Source organism: Mesocricetus auratus, unplaced genomic scaffold (assembly GCF_017639785.1).
Source record: "Mesocricetus auratus isolate SY011 unplaced genomic scaffold, BCM_Maur_2.0 Super-Scaffold_100003, whole genome shotgun sequence".
Lineage (NCBI taxonomy): Eukaryota > Metazoa > Chordata > Mammalia > Rodentia > Cricetidae > Mesocricetus > Mesocricetus auratus.
In genome coordinates this window covers 15586083-15602700 of record NW_024429188.1, presented here as the reverse complement: position 1 = coordinate 15602700, position 16618 = coordinate 15586083, and the positions used below count along the sequence as shown (strand labels likewise).

The window sequence follows — 16618 nt, the reverse complement described above, 5'->3', positions numbered from 1 at the left end:
CATGAGATAAAGGAAAATAATTCTTTAACCTGAATTGGATATCAAGTCTGCCTGATATCTCACAGCCTTCCATTAAATTCACCCAGATATTTTCCTGTGGATTGGAAAGGAAATAATACACCCAGCTGATAGTCAGCCCGCAGGGCTTTCATGCTCGAAATGATGAGAGCATTGTCAGAGGAACAATTTCTTAGACACTGGCAGAAATGTATACTTCAAAATCAACTGAAAAACTTCAGATGAGAAGGTACTTATGTTATTTGATTTTTCTTGTATTTATGGGAGGAACTGAACTTCTGAAAAACTAAAACAAGCAAACAAAACTAAATACCAAAAACTAGCCCTTCTGTCAGCAGAAAGGGAGGAGAAGAGGGAGGGGAAACTGGGATTAGAATGTAAAACAATAAATGAAATGAAAAGAGAAAAAAAGAAACCAACTTGGAATTAACAAACAGAACTCTCTTAGTTGAAATGAGTTTGAATTTTGCAAAGCATGCTAGAAACTTGCCAAGGCTGTATCTCTTAAATCCCCCCACCCAAAACCAAAACCAAACAAACAAACAAACAAAAAACTCCACCACCACCAACTACAAAACACCGTATTTGATGTGTTTCTCGAATAGTATGAGTAAAAGGTCTTCATTGACAGGAATGACCTTTACCTGCTCATCCCTCACCTACTCTGTGTGCTTCACAGACTCAGCTTAGACTCCTCTTCTACCTTCAGGTCATCTCCCCAACACTGACATTGTTCTCTTTCTCTGCCCTCCTTTCCACCCTGGACAACACTGCCATTTACTAGCTTAAGCATCCTCTTTGATATATTACTAGATTCCACATTGTTTAATCACCAGCATTCCAAATGACTTTTTCTGCCTAACCAGATTATAACCCCTCCCCTCCCCCAAGTTAAAGTCTATGTTTTGCTTCCTTTGATATATAGCATAATGCATGATCCAAAGAAAATACTCAATAAGCATTAATCAAGTAAGGTAACTGATGAATGAATCATTACTTAAATGATGCCAAGAACAAAACGTGGCTATTTTTAATACTGTTCATTAATTTACTAACTGACTTCTTATTAATCGCCTACTACAAATCAGATGCTGTGCCAAGTTGTAGATACATGATCAAGGGCCAAATCAACGAAGTTCTTGCCCTCCCAGGGAGACAGTCTAAATTTAAGAATGCTTATTTCTAGGTATGATTATATAGCAACAAAAACTTCGGTTGCCTCAGAATTCCTAAGGTGTTATATTACAGGATCACTGTTTCTATCTGGGAAGGAAAAGGTTTTTCTAAGAAGAGCAAATACTGTCTAAGGACAGTTATGCCTATTACTCTATACCAAGGATGACGCTAAGAGACATGCCAAAGTAGGTGGGTAAAAGCCTAGGAGGCCCCAATGTTATACAAAGAACTACAGGCCACAAAGGAACTTTGGAAGCAGGAAAAATAGTCTTCTCTTGGGAAGAACACACCAATTAGTTATGTAATACCAAATGGTCAGCACTGAAAATATACATACAAGCAATATCATACTGAGCAGGCTGTTTAATATTTAGGATTATTAATGAAAAGAAGAGACTGGATTTGAAACAGAGGAAGGGAGACCATATCAAAGGGCTTGAAGGGAGGAAGGGTAAGGGAGGAATGATGTAATTATACTATAATATCAAAAATAAAAGTAAAATTTAAGAAAGTAGAAAAGAATTAATTGAAGTAATGGAATAGGGGTTGGTGTCAGTGCTATAGCACCCTTCCTATTCTAAAGATGGGTGAAGGTCTTCCACCATGGCCCTTGTGGTAGAACAAACTGATACCTTTTCCACAAACTGATACCTTTTCCAGATGTCATGTATTTACCATCCTTCTGAAATTACAAAAAGTTCCCAAGGTTCAGAAAGGAAGAATTCTTCAGAGAACATCTCATGTGTCCTCAGTAGTTTGGAATTTATATGATAACTGTAGGTTTGCTAGAATATCCAATAAGGGGTGAAAGCAGAAAGGTTAATAGTTGATTAATGTGTCACAAGGCAAGAATACCTTAAATCTTAATGGGTCAAATAAATGGTGGGGAAGGTAGCCAAATATGAGTCAACTTGGCAGCATGTCAGAGAGTAAGCATATCTTCTTAAATACAGGATTCCTTGGAATAAAAAACTGCATGGTATATACTGCTGGAGATGATGACCAAGAGAAGATGGGAAGATGTTTCAGAAGGGTTCATTATTCACATGGAATAATGTGGTATGTGACACCACTTAGAAATTTTGAGGAACTTGAGTTCAAGTCAAGCATTACCAGTGCTTCCAGCTTAGCTATTAAAAGCACCTGTAGATAAAATTCACTGTTCATCCATATAAAACCCTGTACCATTCCGTAGACTTCCAGTTTTCACTGATGGTCAATTCAGTCATAGGAGTGGGGGATTTCCACAAACAAGTGGATAAACTGTTGGAAAACAATGTGTTCTATATTGCTTTACATGTTTAAGACAAAGGTGAGGGCTGAGATAGAAGAAAGAAAATGTTGAACTGGCTATGAGACAGGTTTTATTATACAATGTTCATTTTTTAAAATTTTGTAATACAATATTTTAATGTATATGTCTCCTTTGCATTAGCTATCTGTTCAATTATAAAGCATGTGTGTGTGGTCACATGGCATGGCATGTTATTACAGATAATCAATGAAGTCCTCAGGTGTCTTCCAAGGGCAGAGAACACAGAACCAACTGAGTATGTTCAATGGCAGTGATTGCACGGCTCATTGTTTATTCAGACCCTCTGTATCTTAACTCATTCACAAGATTATCAAAATTAAAACACTGGAATGTGCATACATGCAAACATATTCTTACTATGGTACCTTCTGGTCATAAGGCTATTTGCAAGTCTTCTAATATAATATGCCATCTCTGTGAGCAGTCATTTCTACTACAGTATGAGTAGGAGAAAAAGCAACAAGAATTACTAGAGAAGAGTGCCTACCATGTGTAAAGTGGGATAAACAATTTATACATGTAGTGCTTCATCTTGTCCTCATTTAATATTTGAAAAGGGCAACTAAAGATGTTCTTATTTTAGAAATGAGTAAGCAGACTTAGAGAGGTGGTGAGGAACGAAATCTCTAATACTGAAATCCAGGCTTGCCTAGAGTATGCCTTTATACATGTATTCTAAACTTTTCAGAGTCTGCTGGAAAACTTTAGTAAACAGGAGATCTATGATATTAGGCAAATCATGTTTCTCTATGGCACATACAATATAACACTTCCCTTATATTAAAACTCTAGTCAATGCACACACGAATTCACTGCTGCCATTGCTCCATGAAATCCTCTCCAGCCATGCTCATGCAAGCAACCCTGCTCAGTGGGTCACACACACACACACACACACACACACACACACACACACACACACACACACACACACACAGACATCAAAGTATGAGTCAGACTTGTTGAGGGGGAAAATACTAGTTTCAGGAGGAAAGGAGATGCTGAAAGAAGATACCTGGGAGGTGACAATGACCAGACTTTACTTTGTGGATGCATGAACATTGCAATAAACAAATAAAGCAAACAACAAATTCTCTAATTCTTTCTGTAAACTTTCAGGCTTGGATTCCACTCCTGGTTTGCTTTATATTATACATAGTCTCGTGTGGCAGGGCCATGACTGTTCATTAACTTATTAATCAGCAGTAAGGACTCATTAATCATCTAATTTCAGCCCCATGTATTTTAGGTGCTGTATTTATTTCCATGAGGTTAGCAAAGTGCCTGCATTCATGGTGTGTACATGCTGTTGGTTACCTTCCCATACATCTTTACCCATTCACTCTACTGAAAACCTTCAATATACTCATAGGTAAATGTATTCATATTAGATTTATAAGTTTTCATATTTATAAATATAAAGGCAGAAAAGAATACCTTCAATAGATAAGACTGTAAAACTAATAACTGATATATCATATCGAGTTGACTATTACTAATTCTTTAGAGATTGATTATGGAATGCATCAGTGGTAGAGTGCTTGCCTAATATGTGTAAGACTAGATTCAGTCTGCACCACTGCAAAGAAGATATGTTCATAATAGATTTTTAAGGCCCTGAGAAATGACATAGCACAGAGTGGCATAAAATTTGTATCTCAGTTCTCTATATATACAAATAAAGGGGCTTGTCCATAGATGTAAGCAGAAATGAAGGTGAAGAGCATACATTAATTTCTTAAAAACAGTTATGTATTGGACAGTAACCAGAAATAATCTTTCTGTCTTTCTATAAACATGTAAAATGTACTTGTGTCACAGTAGGCTCTGGAGCAGTTGGCCTGGTACACAATAGACCATCTGTTCAGGAGCTTTAGTGTTTATAAATTAATGAATATTTATGGATATGGATATGTAAGTATATGTTTGGGATTTTTCATTTTCCATGATTCCTACTTTAATCCCACTTTCTCTCCATCATACATATGAGTCACTTCTCTTCATGGTCAGTTGAGAGTTGACTATGTTTAATAATAGCCTAAAAACACGTGTAGGAAGAGAAATCTGCTGGTGGCAGAAGGTTAACCACTATGTGTTCAAAGCCAAGTATAAAATTATTTTAAATTACACCCTGTTTGTTTATCTTTCTGAGTTCCTGATTGTCCCTACAGGAAAGTATTACTGATCAGTGACCATTTACTTAGCAATAGTATTGCCTGTTGATGCAGAGTCATAATAGCTCCATGGAATGAATAACACATTTACAAAACTGAAAATTTCATTGTGCAAATAAGTGATGACTCTTTTCATTGCAATGGGCAGTTGCAAGTTAAATACCTTCTGTTTTGACATTTTTCTGTTCATAGTTTGTCACCAACACTTTAGCTGTCTATTAAATTGTAAAATATGTGTTTGTGCATCTTGCAGTTTAATGGCATGCCATGATGGTAGTAAGTAATAGCTGGAGAGAAATAAGCAAATGAACCTGTTTGTCATGAAGGCATTGAGTAAATTAGAATTTCTATTAACTGAAATGGATCAGTGATTATGTAGTTGAAAAAGCTGTGGGTATTTCTGGCATCTCTATTGAATATGTATGTGGCATGAGTACATTATTCTATTTGTTATTCCACAAAACGTTTCAAAAGGTGTCAGTGATAGGACACTTGCTTCCATTTGAGGATAGAAACTTCATTTTTATCTTTTGGAAGTATGAGACTAATTAAGTTGTAAAATTACTTCCTTGGTATTTACTCCACCTGTGTCATAGCCACAAGTCTCCTATATATTGTTATCTTATTTTGCAAACACTAGAGATAACATGCTACATGCTCTAACACTTCTCATCACATTAAATGGTAACACAACTAAACATAGGCTCAAGAGAAAAATGATAAGGGATTACATCTCAATTATTTTCTGGAACTGGATTTTGGAGGGATCAACCAACCAGCATGAGACTGAGTATGCTGAATACTAAATCAAACTCACACTCTCAGAACACTGAAGCCAATGTCTCAATGTACTCTTCAAAATGAGAAAACACATATGTGTACAGTTTTAGGGCATTCTGTAAAAAGGACACTTTTCATTATTTAACCAGTATTTGTTACAGCATAAGACCTGCCTGACATAAAAACGATAGGATTTTGAGGGTCTCCCATATTATCAATCTTGATACTTTCAGTCACAGCATTTTTTCTTAATACACTTGCCTATCCAACAGTATAATGAAATGGCAAAATTTCTGTCCTCACAGAATTTTCTGGTAAATAAGACCTTTGGAGAGCCTCTCAGGTCACTTGTTGCCAAGTGAGGGTATTTCTTACCTTTGGCAGAGATGCCCTGGAACCTGAACTCTGGGTAGTCATTGTCAGGACTGTTGTGATGCCAAGGGCAACCCTGGCAGGGGCCGCATCCATATTTATCCAAAAGGAGACCCAGGACAAAATGACTATCAACAGGCTGGGGATGTACATCTGGATCAAATAATAGCCCATCTGGCGTTCCAGGTGAAACTTGACCTCAATGCAGGTAAACTTGCCTGGAAGCAGGAAAGGATCATTTGAAGTCTGATTTGGAATCTTTTTCCCCATTTGAATCTTCTATTCGATTTTGATAAATGAAGAACATCGGAAGCAGATTGGGAAGATTGCAGGCAAATGCTCACCTTATGCAATCAATTCAACTTTTCCAAATCTTCCAGTAATGGAAATAATAGTGTAAGTATAAGGGAGCTAAAGAGTCTTCAGGCTGAAATCATATGATATGGATCTGGTTCAGATTATTTTAGATAGGATGTTGGCATTTGCAAGACTGACAAAATTTTTTAAGAATGCTTTTGTTATATGTAATATATAACACATAATGTGTAACCATTAACATATACTATATACAGTGCAATATATAAAATATCAAGTAATAAGGGATAATAAAAACAAATCCTGTGTGTGTGTGTGTGTTTGTGTGTGTTTGTGTGTGTGTGTTCACATGTGTGTTTATGCTTGTGGAACCAGAGGTCAACCTCAGGTGTCAATCTTCAGGTGTCTTCCACCTTGGGTTTTTAGGCAGTCTCTCACTGGAACCTGGGGCTCTCACATTAAAGTAGGGACTACCTGCGTCTACCTTACCAGTGCTGGTGTTACAATCATGTGCAACCATTCCCTGCGTGCTGAGGATTGAACTCAGGTTCACATGCTTGCACGACAAGCACTTTACTGAGTGAACTAAGACTCCACTACCTCAACACCTTCTAAGTGGATACAGGACCATCCTGAGTATTTGGATAATTATGTATCTTTGTATTGTCAATTGTAAAACCAAAGAGTACATTTATAGAGTATTGTGTACCCTGTTTGTTGTGAAATCTTTCTACCCTTTTGGGAATTCTTGAAGACAGAGTATTCATTCCTAGAAACTGTTTATAGTGTTACTTCATCTATCAAAATGAGCACATAGGAAGATGCTACAACTTTTTAACATTACTAGGAAGAAGTGGATGATCTTGCTTCTTTCCACATTTTCTCTTCTTTATTGGCTTTGAGTTAGACCATGGAAGTATATTTTATTATTTCATGCAAAGAATAAAGATTGGGAACTATTCCTTGTAATCAGGTTTTAGTGACTTCATAAGTAGCTGCTGTTGGCTGCTCTGGGCTGTTCTGCTCTCAAGAAACCCAAGGCAGTTACTGATGACTACCTTGCTACCATCAGACTTCATGTTATCAACAGACCAGAGCATTTGAAATAAAAGGCATCAGCTTTTCTGGGAAGGTATAATATTGCAGGCAATAATAGATACCCACTTGTTGCCACTATTTCAACCTTGCCCACCACATATGTCTTTCAGTGCTAAAAACAGCATCTGACTTTAAAGCCAGCTGAATTCTTTCCAGATGATGCTCATCCATACTCAGAACTGCAGAGAACATCTCTATTTCTGGGTTTCCACAAACCTATGTCATTATCACTTTCTTCCACTAAGGCCAGGAGTGCAAATTGAACTAAGAGTGCAATGTGAACAGTGGATGGAAGGAACAGCCATGATTTATGTTTTCTGCACAACTAATGAGGTCTTCTACACCTTTCCTCAGACCCAGTCTACAGAAAGCTCTCAGTAAAAGAAGAGCAAAGGATTACTAATTCTCTCTTCTGCATTTGGGGGAGATGTATGGCTACACGCACAGGCCTATCCCATGGCTTCAGGAATCCTAAATGTGGAGGGTTCTCATAACCAACATTTGCTTCCTGAATGAGCAACTATTAAGATAACAGGATACTGATTTGATATGCAAATGAGAGCACTCAGGGTTAGAAAGTGAAAGGAGAGCTTACCAGTGTTGTAATGCTTTGTGCAGTAGCCAAGCTCCTTTTCTTCTTTCAAAATAAACTGGGGCAGGGTGAGTCCTTCGGCCACTTGTACCGGACCATCACTTAACCACTCAAATATCAGGTCATTCATGGTGTACCCAACTGGAGGAAAGAAATAGTAACAAACCATGTATCTTTCCTAGGAAACTGCAAAATCAATAGGCAGAAGTGGACAAGCCAGAGAAACATTTCAAGTCCAGTCTTAATAAGAGCTGCAGCCACCACAATGGCTACATGTCATCACATGCAGAGAAACTGAACACAGCAAGATATTTCTGATTAGTGTGTGTGTGTGTGTGTGTGTGTGTGTTTATAACAAGAGAAAGGAATCTTTTATCTCCTGTTTCTTTATTCACTCTCTCTGAAGAACAAACAAGTAAACAAACACCAAAACCCTTTGAAGATTTTCTTCGCTTGAAAGATCTGTGTCTATGACAGTTCAATAAGACAATCCAATTCATGGTGCCTGTCTTAGTATTTCAAATGAAACCATTCCTTTTGAAATGTTTAATGAGAATGAATTCATTATAGGCCTGCCTGCTAGTATTAACAGTGCACATTTGGCCCCTTCTAGAGTGTTAGCTTGACTTGTAGGAAATTTATGTTAATTACTGAGTGTAAATTCTCAGTCATTTTAGCAAGTGTGAAAGTCTATAGGCACAATATTTAAGTGGACCTTGTATAATACATAATCAAGAACAGTGATACAGGAGTTGTGTGTGTAGCACTGTTGATACAGTTCCTGCCTAACACAGACAAGGTCCTGGCTTCAATTCCTATCACCATGTAAACAGCAAGTGGAGGCACAGGTGGAAACAGGAATATAAGACGTTCAGGTTTACCCTTTACTACATAGTAAGAATATGGCCAGACAAGGATATGTGAGACCCTTTCTCAAAACAAAAACAAATCAAATAAGAACAGTTATATGTGCATTGCTAAATTGCCCCACTCATTATTCTCATGAAGTAAAACAGACTCCCTATTTCATGAGGTCCAATTGTTACTGGCTAGAATAATAGAAATCAGAGAAAGTATGGTAGTTAATTGGATCATTAATTGTCAATGTGTCTGCATATTTCTCCATCCCAGAAATGACAGCTAGTATTTTTTCACTCATTATTTCTCTGCCCCCTTGTTTTTGCTTTTTGATATTTTAACTGTGAAATGCAAACTAGTGAGAACAAAGAATATTCTATGAAGATTGAGATGGCTAATAACTGCAGCATATTTATTGTTTGTAAATTCTTATTCTTGCTTACTACAAAATAGCAACTCACCCAGCCTATCTACAAATCAATGGCAAATTGATTTTGTGGGTTTTTTGAGAATCTTTATATAAAACAGCAAACTGGAGTATGGCTCCTGCTCAAATATTGATGGTCCAAATAAGCAATGACTGACTTATCTCTCCCACTGCTAAACTGTATGAATATATTCTTACTACCTCCAACAAATAATTAATGGGACAAAGCAAATATACTGACTGAAGTTTTTTAAGACTTAAATGAGCCTCTTTTGATAGATCTTTACAGAGAAAATGAAATTATTAAGTTGAGGCTGGGGACATTTAAAGTAGTAGATGAGACATTCATTTTTGTGTTAAAATGTTTTCTCAACTTCATCTCAAGAGAAGGGACAACTTGGAATATATATGTATATATATGTGCACACATATATATATATATATAGTGAATATATAGCGCATTATAAATAAAAATTCTCATTTTATTTCTGACAACATTTTAAAACAAATATTTGTTATTTTGTCTATTTCTATAAGAAATTTCAAGGTAAATCTGTAGAGACTTTAAATGATCAGAAATAAGCCATCAATATTTCTTTTTAAATGATAGTTAATGTGGCTTTTTTACGCGTATTATTTTTATAAGCCAAGAAGTTAAAAGTATTTCCTTGGCCTTGTCTCATTAAATCTTCTAGTATCCCTGTAAGTCAGTAGCACTTATTATGTTTTTGGAATCTGTAAACAAAGAAACTGACAAGTGCAAGCCAGGGGAAATTTCATGTATCTTAAAATGAAAATCCCATTATCTTGGAGGTACAAGCAATTTATGGCACATGTCAATGATTTTAGTCACAGTAAAGCCAGAGCATAAAGGAGACAAATGAGATGGTATTTCCCTATTTATGTCTTAGTGTAGCCATTGCTTATCTAAGGAAGATGCCAACTTTTTTTCCATATCAGCTTATGCCCTTTAGCATTCTATTCACTTATTTATATTATTTTGTATTGCTGAGAATCAGACCCAGGGCCTTGAGTATTTTAGGTGAGTATATTCCTACTGAGCTTTAGTCGTCTCCTTTTTTAATCCTCCTATGGCTAAGGGACTTGTGTCTGTTCTCAAAGTCACCAATCCCTTACTTTCAGTGTTCCTTTGGATACTTTGATTTATATGAGTGTAAGACCAGAAGAAATACAATTTTGTAATTAGACCATGATGCTTTATAAAGGCAAGCTACCTAATAAGCACAATTATCAAAGGGAAAATTTCATTTCATAGAAAATATTGCTAAACCAGACTTGGGTGGGTTTTTATCTGAAGAAGGTAAATTTCTTTAACATTTTGAAATGAAAGTTTGTCTTGCTGTACTGATAATGAGTTTCTCCTATTAAACACCAACCTTCCATTAAGACCTTGGGTGTTGGGAAATTTGTAGAGATTAAGGTTTACAAATACTTATTCTTTATTGGCACACTAAAAGAGGCATGCCAATGGTTATCACAGGCAAGTAGTCATTTAATAGCAATTACTTACAACTCTCCAGCTGCATTGTACAGGTCTGAACATCCATTGGAAAGTTCTTCAGGTCCATGGGACAAGATAAAGTCAAGGTGAGCCTTAATGAAGAAAAAAGTGTAAAACCTACTATAGAATCTGTGAAGTGTAATCCTTGAGAGACAAAATCCCATCTATGATAAGGAAAATATAATGATTCAAACATTGAAATCTAAGCTCTCAGGGCAACCATCCATTCTTCATAAAGGGTAAGGCCTTCCATGGGGAGTCAACAAAGTCTGGCACATCAAGTTGAGACAGGACTAAGCCTGTTGAACAAGGTATTCCTCCATAAGGAATTAGCTACAAAAAATCAATTCACACACAAGGGATAAATCTGGGTACCTCTGCCAGTGTCCCCACAGACTGTGGAAGCCACAGAAGAACAGTTTCAGATAACTTTTAAAATATTTTCACATTTCGTTATAAACCCTCACTCTATTTTTCAACATTCAGATTCTGAGTATTTCTCACTTCCAGATTTGGATTCTTTCCAACACTGATGCTCATCTCATGTTATAATGATCAACAAAAACAATGTTTACATTGTTTAATAATTATATCCCAGATATATGTACCATGAGGTGAATGGGAGAGTAACGGTTTTCCTTCCATCAAATGGGCAAATACTTGGCTTCACAGACTTTTCATTTACTAACCCACATGGATGAATTAGCAACACATTGTTTCATTCATCCTGGGATTTCTACAGTTATAGAGCAAGTAATCCTTGAGTGAGGAAGACACACTTAAAGTACATGTTTGTACAGTCTTTATCTCTCCGCACCAGTGGAGGTGACTCTGATCTCTTTCCTTCTTGACCTGTTCTGAACTCCAGCCTCCTCTGCATTGGGCCTTAAATCAAGATTCACACTGAGCTACCATCTCTTTTTTACCCTTTTACTTTTGGTTTCTCATGGAAATAGTGATCAACTCTGAAATTCTTTGTACTTTTAAGATTCGAGGAAACCAATTATAACTGATAATTAACAGAGTTAGGTTCCCTTCCCAATACTTCCTAAAACTACGTTTTACCAAAGTAAGATATTAAAACTTGCTAAACATTTGCTCCTCACTGATCAAATTGGGAAGCAGGATACATGATTTCCATTTCCATTTGCTGCTAATACTTCATGGCTCCACATTTTGCTTGTTGTATATCAGTCATTTTCATATCCAAAGATTCATGTGACTATCACACTATTACTCAAAATCTCCCTTGCCATTATGCTCATTTTCATTTTACCTCTTGATTTGCTTCTCTTTGTTTTTTATGGCTCATTTTGTATTCTTTTAAAGCAAAAGCAAATTATAGCACACATTTTTTAAAGAAAGACTTGAGATTTGAAGTGAGAGTAAGGATTTCATGTTGACGGTTGTCAAAGGCATTAAAATACAGCAGTAATGGGGACAAGCATGACACAAAGCAACAATTACAGAAAACTGTATTCAATCTTGGGAATAAATGTACCGCTATGCTAAAAGTAGATATTTCTACTTGTTGGAAATACTCATAGTTATTTTTTGTTTGGTTTTATTCTTTATATATTCTGTAGCATCTGTGTATAGGCTGTTTAAAAATGTTCATAAAATCCATTATCAGCTTTCTCATCTTCAGGAAATGAAAAGTTTCTTTTCAAGATAGTAGCTGAAAGGTAATATCAAAGAATCCTATCTTATTCCATATTTTTCTATTATAATCATATTATCAGATCCCATGTGCACCTCAGTGTTAAATGAATAAGCTGTCTTGTTGAGGACATCCCAAGAATCCAAACTCCATAGTTGCAAGGGAAGTGCAATTTGGGGTTTTAAAGAACTGGCTTAAAATATTATTTTTAGACATAAAAATATTTATCAGTTTTGGAGTTCATTTGTAGATGTAAATACACGGTTATCTACAGATTTCCCCTGTATGAAAACTTTTATTGGAAACAGCAGGTGTTTTGCTATTAATATTATAAATCCTTCAAAATAAAGACAATGAAAAAAGCAAGAAGAAAATCTGTAACTAATCAATGAATGAATGAATGGATAAATAAATAGCTGATTTTTAAAAATATTGTAGTGTTAACTCCAAAAGATTTACAGGTTTAAAATGAATTTGTTTTCTTTTCCATTTTCAAAGGCTTAATATATTTTCATCATACAGTAATATGTTATTCTCTGACTTTTTCTTGTAAATATTGCTATAAACAAATATGAAGCCTTAACTGGAAAGAAGGGGGTGGTTTTCTGTGAGACTTATTGCACAATATTTTGAATTTAATAAATAATGTGGTGTACATTTCAAAATTGCTGAGAGTAAATTCCAAATGTTCTCACCATAAAAATAAGCATTTGAGGGTGATGACTAAATTAACTAGCTTCAGTTAATTACTTCATATTGTATTCATAAATCATAACATCACTTTTGCCCCATATATATGTATATATAGATATAGATATATTGTATTTAAAAAAAGGAAAAACTACAGTTTTGGCATATAAAAATATTCAGATGGTGTGGATAATTATAGTGGATCAACACCAGAAAATCTGGAAAGATCATTGTAATTTTTAAAGCCTTACCTTTGAGAAATTAGAAAATATTAATGGGAGTGGGTGTAGTTTGAAGACTATGCTGTTGTTTTGTTACAACTCAACTCTGTTATTTCTCACCATAGGCTCACTGCACTGGATTCTTTTGCAAAGTGAACTGTCCACATTTGTTCAGGGAGCATAGAAACTCTCACGTAATTACTTCTGCCTTTGTGTCAGATCTAACAATCCCATAGGGATACAGAATTTTATTAACAGCACAGATGACTGAACACACTGAAAAAATTTCCCACAAATATGAAATGATCTCCAAATTCTGTTTTAGATGAGAGCTCACGAGTTAGTTTTTTCCCCTTGCTTACCTACATGTCTTTTAAGACAAGTTTTACATTTAGAACAAAATGAGCTCCAATAATAAAACAGTTGTACACTTTGTTAAATCATGTCCTTGGTCAAGCAAATGGGAAGGGAATGTAAAATCTAATTGGTCCTGCATGAATTGAATTGCAGAGTTTCAGATTCATAATGTCTGTTTTAACATACATCTGGAAGCCTAACATAGGTTTCTTTTGTTTTCTTCTCACCCCTTTCCTTTGACATATACACTAAACAGGGTAAATGACAGAACACTAAAATTTCATTTGGATGACATTTTAGATTTATATCTACCCTGATAATAAATATTCTGGTTCAGACTCACAACGCTCATGCTACCCCCAGAACATTTCTTTGTGCCTTCTTCTCAGACCAGAACCTCCCAAATAACTATAACCTCATTGTTAAGAAAAAGACCAAATGTGATTCAAAATAAAAAATCAAACTCTATATTATTTTGTACCAAGATGCAGAAATTATACTAAATAGGTTTGATGTGAAAAACGAAATCATGACTAAAACATGATAAATTATTATGTATCTCACAGAGTGAAGTATTTTATTTAAAATTCAAATATTCTTCGATTTTTTTCTGAAACGCAGAGATCACATCATGGGGCACTGCCCATAACATGCCAAATTTGTTCTTTTCTCCATAGCCTGAAATACTAAGGCCACTGCACCTAAAGCAAATGCTCTGAGGGTTGCTTGCTTCCTTTTGCTCTAAAGACCTCATTTCCTAAAGCATTGTCATTCATTTTCCCAGAGTCAATGTATATATACACATGTACATACATACTCAGAAACACCCCATTCCTTTTTGCAGGAAAAGGAACAAAATTCCCAGAGGCCATAGATCTTTACTGAGAATAAGAAGACTGAGCAAGTATTTAGAGTTTAAACGTAAAGAATAAAACAAAGTGCAGAAAAAAACTGTTTTTCTGTCATCCATATGGTTTCCTTTCCTTCTCCCTTATTCAGTTCACCTTGCTCAGAAAGTCACCTCTTGGAGTTATAGTTTGATTAACGCTTAAGTTATTTGTAGATACTGGTATTATAAGTAGTTTATTATCTTTATCCTGTTTTAAATAAAATATTTTGCATTTTTTATTTTTTTGACCTTTCTCCTTTACTACAATGCAAATTCATAAAGGCTGACATTTTCTTACACAGTCTAAAAACCATTCCTTGCACAAAGTAGACTTTCAATAAATATTTGGTGAACAAATGAATGCATCAGCATCCTGCAACTGTATGAGAAATTTTCAGAATTTCATTCTATGGGACTAGGAAATGACAATGGCTTTAGAAGGAAGAAGGCTGGTTATCAGAGCCCACAGCGTGTAACTATACTACAGGACTATCATAGTAATGCAAGAACACTTGCCTGAGCCCTTTTGTTAGTTGCTAACAATTTTTCATTAGAAATAAACTGAAAAAACTCAAAGCAAAGTGCCAAAATGCACTGTTTGTCCTTGAGCCACAGTGAGGCAGCTAGGTCCATAACCAAGGCTGGTAATGCACTATAAGAACAATGGAAATCAATAATTTAAAACGTCATCATGATGGCAGACAAGTTTCTCGAGTCTTATATGAATTAAGACTCATATGAAGCTACGTGTTAAAATTGAGGATCTATTCCAGTGAGAATTTTGAAGGAAAAGTACCAATTGAAAAGAAAGTGAACTTTCAGGTAGAAATACACATTTTAATGGATAATCTACTTGCCCTAAAACAAATATGTTAAATGTGCTATTTGGAAAGAGTTACTTTAATGGTTACAATAATCTGTCTTTTTTAGAGAGGGAGGGCAGGTGATCCTTCTGTTTTCAGGAGAGAAAAGGAGCTTCCTGGGTATTGTTCCTCTGTTGGGGACCAAGTTTTCTGCACAGCAAACAGTGGCACATGGCTACATCAGAGAGGGCACAGCATGTGGTCTTCTTTTACTATCAAAATACTTAAAAAATAAAAAATAAATGGATCATGATAATAATAAAAAATGATAAATTCTGTGGATGCATGCTGTAAATCAAGTACTCTCATTTTCATACAACCAATGAGAATCATTATGCAATTGAGAAAGAATTATAGAATTATCTCAGGTTTTGAGATAACCAAATTAAAGCTCACAAAACCCCACTTAACTGATACCAAAGTCTATTGACTTCTCATCTACCATATTTCTGCTTTCAGAAAAGAATCCATTACCAAGCTATTAATCCTTTGTTTTTGAAGCCAGAAGCCCTGGTCAGATTTCTTTGTTGTCTTGGATCTCTTTGGGGATACTAGCTTCATAAGTTCTTGGGCATCAGAACTGTTATGACTTTGAAGACCTGGTGGTAGATACAGCATACTCATAAAGAACTGGTTGCTGAATCCCCTGGCTTACTTGCTTACAAACCTACTTATGCTGCTTGATATTTCTGTGGTCCTGAACTGTTATTAAGGTTAAATAGAAATAATGCTTTCCTTTTGTAGGTGAATTTACCCTCTTGAAGCTGATGAAATCCTAAAGAACAAGTAATAACATTTTTAATAAGGGACTTCGTGTCAAATAGGACTTACAGGTTATATAGCTATTGCACCCCCACTGGGCTATGTGCTGGCTAGTTTTTATGCCGATGTGACCCAACCCAGGGTCATTTGGGAAAAAGGATTCTGATTAGAGAAAAATGCCTTCATAGGATTTGTATGTAGGCAAGTCTGTAGGACATTTTCTTGATTGATGATTGGTATAGGAAGGTTCAGATTACTACAGTGCAAACAACCATGGTTAATGGTTCTGAGTTCTATAAGAAAGTAGGCTAAGCAAGTCATAAGGAACAAATTAGTAAGTAGCGCTCATTTATGACCTCTGCATCAGTTCCTGCCTCTGGGTTCCTGCCTTGAGTTCCTGCCCTCACTGGATGATGGGCTACAAGCTGTAAGCTAAACTGTTTTCCTCCCTGAGTTACTTTTGATCATGGTGTTTTATCATAGCACTAGAAACACTAAGATTGCTTTATTGTTCAAAATTCTAGAATAT

The 16618-nt window shown here is 35.7% G+C and overlaps 1 protein-coding gene across 3 annotated transcripts in view; it reads right to left on the bottom strand.

The window, feature by feature from the left end:
• Glra2 (glycine receptor alpha 2) overlaps positions 1-16618 on the bottom strand; it is a 220050-nt gene that overhangs the window by 143968 nt on the left and 59464 nt on the right. For all 3 annotated transcript variants that reach the window (XM_040744064.1, XM_005074196.4, XM_040744065.1), the window contains 3 exons: positions 10657-10739; positions 7844-7981; positions 5839-6053 (listed from right to left, as the gene is read on the bottom strand). In XM_040744064.1, the coding sequence (XP_040599998.1) occupies positions 5839-6053; positions 7844-7981; positions 10657-10739 (436 nt within the window). The remainder of the gene's footprint in view (positions 1-5838; positions 6054-7843; positions 7982-10656; positions 10740-16618) is intronic.